The sequence below is a fragment of the Lontra canadensis genome, unplaced genomic scaffold (genome assembly GCF_010015895.1).
Source record: "Lontra canadensis isolate GAN:19392208 unplaced genomic scaffold, GSC_riverotter_1.0 scaffold130, whole genome shotgun sequence".
In the NCBI taxonomy this organism is placed as follows: domain Eukaryota; kingdom Metazoa; phylum Chordata; class Mammalia; order Carnivora; family Mustelidae; genus Lontra; species Lontra canadensis.
This window is the reverse complement of record NW_022631124.1, coordinates 1-4,415: the sequence shown is the minus strand read 5'-3', so window position 1 is coordinate 4,415 and position 4,415 is coordinate 1. Positions and strand designations below refer to the sequence as shown.

Below are 4,415 nucleotides of genomic sequence, written 5' to 3'. Positions count from 1 at the left end.
TATTCATGGATAGAAGAAGAAAACCTGTCCTATTTCAGGTTCAGTACTATCTGTGGTTTCAGGAGTCCACTGGGGGGCCTTGGAATGTATACCTGTGGATTGGGGGGGGCTACTGTACGTATACATGGGTTGTGAAAGGCTCCTACCATCCAGTTAATTAATCCGCCCATCACCTCCTTGTTACCCCCAACATTTTTTTTGGCCGGGGGGGGGGACAATGCTTCAGATCTACTAAGCAAATTTCCGTTATAGAATACGGAATATATAGAATCATCAACCCATAATCACTACCTTAGATCCGCAGAACTAAGTCATCTTCTAGCCGAAAGCCTGTACCCAACCTGGAGGGCACTGTGTTCGGGAAATAAGCTGGAGAAGACAATCCCACACGGTATTGCTTCTCTGTAGCCTCTTAGAGCTGAACTCCTACAAACAGTAGAGTGGGGTCTGCCAGGGCCTGAGGGGAGAGCTGGCCTGTTGTCTGAGTCTGCTCCTTGGGACACTTGGCAGCTCAGCCCTCTCTGGCTCCTGACAAAGACTCCCACAACTGATTTCATTCTCAACAAGCATTCTCGCGTCTCATGTTGTAACAATGGCTGTTACAAGAAAACAAGAGAATCACGAGAAATGAGCTCTCTCATTAAATTAGCAATGTAGCTCTCAGGTCCCTTTGTTTTGGAGGCTGGGCCTTCTCGTCCGCAAACTGAGGTTACTCAGTTGACTATATGCTGTTGAATGTTCCTTTCAGATCTAATATGCCAAGATTCTATGAATCATGCTTCTAAAACTACCTTCTGAGAAAGTTTAAAAAATAAAGCAGCAGAATGAAGTTAAATATTTTTTAAAAATTATGTTTATAAGGTAACCTTTACAAAGTAGCATTTAAAAATAAATCCTCTCCCAACTCAAATGCCTGATAGTGTTGCCCTCATACCGGCCAGCAAATGTTTATTGTATGTCTGCCGCATGCCAGGCACATATACACGGCGTTTCCTCTCCTCGCCCGTGAAAGAACACTTAGCGCTTCTTCCAGGTAAACTTTCTGCGGGCTCCCTCTTGGCCTGGCTTCTTCCGTTCTCTGACGCGTGGGTCGGCAGTCAGCAGTCCAGCTGCGGTGCAGAAAGAGAAGTCTTTATGAACCATGGAAAATGCGCGCCGCCTAGCAGGAAAGCGAGCAGACCTGTAATGATTTACCAGCCCGTGTAAGCACCATGACAGCGGTTTGCTCTCACTCTTTTAGGATGGTTCCCCCGTTTCGGAGACCAACACCAGCTACATCATTGGAGTCTGTTCTTCTCCTAGGAGGCCTATGGTTCCTTGTAGGTTTTTAAGCCTGTTCGACTAAAGATAAGTCTGCTCTTGGGTGCGCGGTCACTATTCCCTGTGACTGCACTGATGCTGCCTGCTTGTTATTACTGATGTCAAAGTTCTAACAGAGACCAGAAGCAGAAAAAGACACCATACAGCAAAGTCAGAGGAAGGAGATGGACACTGTAGACTTAAGAACATGAATATACAAACATACATATACAGTATGACTTATCAAACTTCTGGAAGCATTCACTCTCCTAACCATAAAGAGTGAATACGATTTCTAGGCAAGTGGTGAGTTTCTCTCAGCAGATGCCCTGAATAACACGCCTCTGCGGTGGCTAGAACCACAGATTCCAAGAATAGCAGTGACATGAAAGCTCTTACGATGCACTGATAAATATGTAAACAGAACATAGTTTTCCTTGTCTTTTTTACTCTTTACACTAGCACTTCTTCTCCCTGCAGACAAGCTGTGGGTATCTTATTAGGAGTATTTGAATGGGCGGAAAGCAAAGGCAAACTTCAACCACTTGTTATATACCCCTAAGTTTTTGCATTTACTTGTCTTTAAAAGGGCATAGAATAAATATTTTGGACAAAATGCAGACAAGACTTGTCTAAATTCCAGTTTGAATTGTAAGTAATAATGCTTTATTACTTTTCAGTATGCCCACTAGGTCAAACTGGCAGAATTATGAAGTAAGATCCTACAAGTTACTAGAATGACCAGACATGAATCCTACAAAACTGCGAATTGTTTATAAGCGAATGGATTTTTAGAGACTTCAGGAGTCAAGCAGCCTAAGCCGGAAGTGGCGCCTCTGCAGCGCAGCGGCTCACGTGGGAGGAGACAGGCCTTGGTCCTTTCCCAGAGAGGCGCTGCACGGCCCAGTGGCTCGGTGACTCGCCTGGGCCACACAGCCAGTTAGCAGCGCCCGCGGCGTTCTCTCCCCTTGGCCAATGGTCCGAAAACAGGCTTCATCGGAAGTGCTGAAAGCAGCGCCCTAAGGAGCGAACCGATGGCCTGTCCTTTCCCACGCTGCGGACGTTTGTATTCGTGGCGAGGGGACAGAGTCACCCAGTACTCAAAGTCACGTCACAGTGGAAAAACAGCAATCTCCAATAATGCTGGAAAGCTACAGTATGGGCTTCATCATCACATCTAACTGACCCGTCTGTTATCCGTCACCACAGGGCGGCGCTCTGACCCTGGCTCAGCGGTCAGGCCGTCGAGGCCAAAGGAAAGCTTCCCTGATGCTGGGAGGGCTCTGTTTTCCTAATTCAAATTCACCTCACAGAAACCAGCACTGAAAAGCGCGGGTACGGTTCTGGAGCACAGAGAAAGGAAGCCAGCCAACGGCAGGCCTGTATAGTTAATGGAATCTTTGCTGATTTCGGGGAACTGGCGCAGGAACCAGCGAGCACTCCCAGACAGGGTGGAGACCACCACCCCCGCAGCTCCTACCTTGTCGCATCCACTCGACCTCTTCCTCGGTGACAAAACTGCACAAGGCTCTGGCCACCGCCAGGCGTATGGCTCCAGCCTGGGATGACCGCCCACCGCCCGAGACCGTGCAGGTCGTGTCGTGTTTTCCAAGTCGGTCGAGGAAGTGGAAGGGGAACATCAACTGTTCTCTGGAACATATCGCAAGCAAAGGCAGCTCACTATCGAGATAGTTGTGCCCTACGCTGCTCACACAGTCAACATTCACAGAAAGCATATCAGGCACACCGGTGTGCCTGCTTCAGTCACCCGTAACAGGAACACCTCCTGGTGTTTTGACGTCGAGAAAGCTCTGCAGACAGCCACATGTCTTCTTCTTCTTCCTGGATAGAGCAATACACACCCTCTCACAGTTGAACGCTTTTCTCTCATGAGAACCATGCAAAGCTTGAAAATAACCTTGTAAAGAAGTCTCAGAGCTGGGAAATTCCACTAATCAGCGGCATCTCCCTGGATTCGGTGATCAGTTATCAAATGCCAGTTACAGTCACTAAACCAACTGTCCCATTACATACCTGTGTGATGTAGGACACTCATCCTGACACGCTTTGTGCAGTTACTAGAACCACATTCAACTCCTCCCCCTCCCCACCCCCAAAACACCTCTTCCTATGACTGGTTCCTGAAGCGGCAAGGCCAGGCGACACAGCGCACAGTGCCAGCCAGTCCGCTGCCCTCGGCAGTCTGTGCCTGGCTGGGCCCCACAGGCACTCCAGGAGTGGACAGTGGAATTCAGACAGAAGGTGGCCCCAGACCTTCTCTTGCTCAACCAGCAAGTGTCTGTTGAACACTATTTATGTCCCAGGTCCAGTCACCATTGTCTCTGCCACATAAGATGATCTGGCTGTTTTGCCCTAATATCTCTACTGAAGATTTAGGAAAAGCCGATTCGTTGTGCATGGACTTGCTTTTTCTGACAGTGTAGCTTTCTAGGCCCTGAATAAAACTTATTATACCACAGTGATGCTGAGAGACAGATACGGACAGGACATTCAAGTGTTACCCCTCAAGCTACAGATGGATGGAACCTTCTCTCTGAACAAGAACCGTCCACGGTTAATGAGAATCTGCAACAGGGATGCTGTTTTAACAGGAATGAAATGACAACAAACACGGGCCCAAAACTACATAAATCCACACTGTTTGTTTTTTTTTAATAAAGCAAACCAAATAAAAAATAGGAATCTTATAAAAAACAGTACTGTTCTAAGTAATAGCCATATAATCACAATAACTAAAGAAAATTGAGACTGATAAAGTAATTCCACCATTCCACTTTTCCAGCAGGGCGAGACAGGCCAAGACAATCTATGAGACTGCCATGCGGACGAGTGTGGGGATTTCTGGGTTGCCTGACACAAGTAAATGGTTAGTGATATAAGTGACATTACTGAGCAGCTCTGGTCACCCACTTGTTTGGGAGCTTAAACACTTACCTGTGTTAATTCCTAAAATTCTAAGATTCCCTAACAAATGCTTATATAAAGAATGGTGACAAATTCAGAAAAAACACATTCTCTAATCTACTCCAGACACACTAGAGTGACTGAGCCAGGGGTCAAGGTAAGACAGACCACCCAGAAGGGTCTGGACAGTT

General features: G+C 47.0%; 1 protein-coding gene across 1 annotated transcript; it reads right to left on the bottom strand.

The window, feature by feature from the left end:
* Positions 1 to 830: 830 nt before the first annotated feature.
* MRPS9 (mitochondrial ribosomal protein S9) lies at positions 831 to 3,016 on the bottom strand. Its single transcript, XM_032842427.1, has 2 exons — positions 2,780 to 3,016; positions 831 to 1,109 (listed from the first exon to the last, which is right to left on the bottom strand). The coding sequence occupies exons 1-2, from the start codon at positions 2,937 to 2,939 to the stop codon at positions 1,018 to 1,020; spliced, it is 252 nt and encodes an 83-aa protein (XP_032698318.1). The 5' UTR covers positions 2,940 to 3,016; the 3' UTR covers positions 831 to 1,017.
* Positions 3,017 to 4,415: the final 1,399 nt, after the last annotated feature.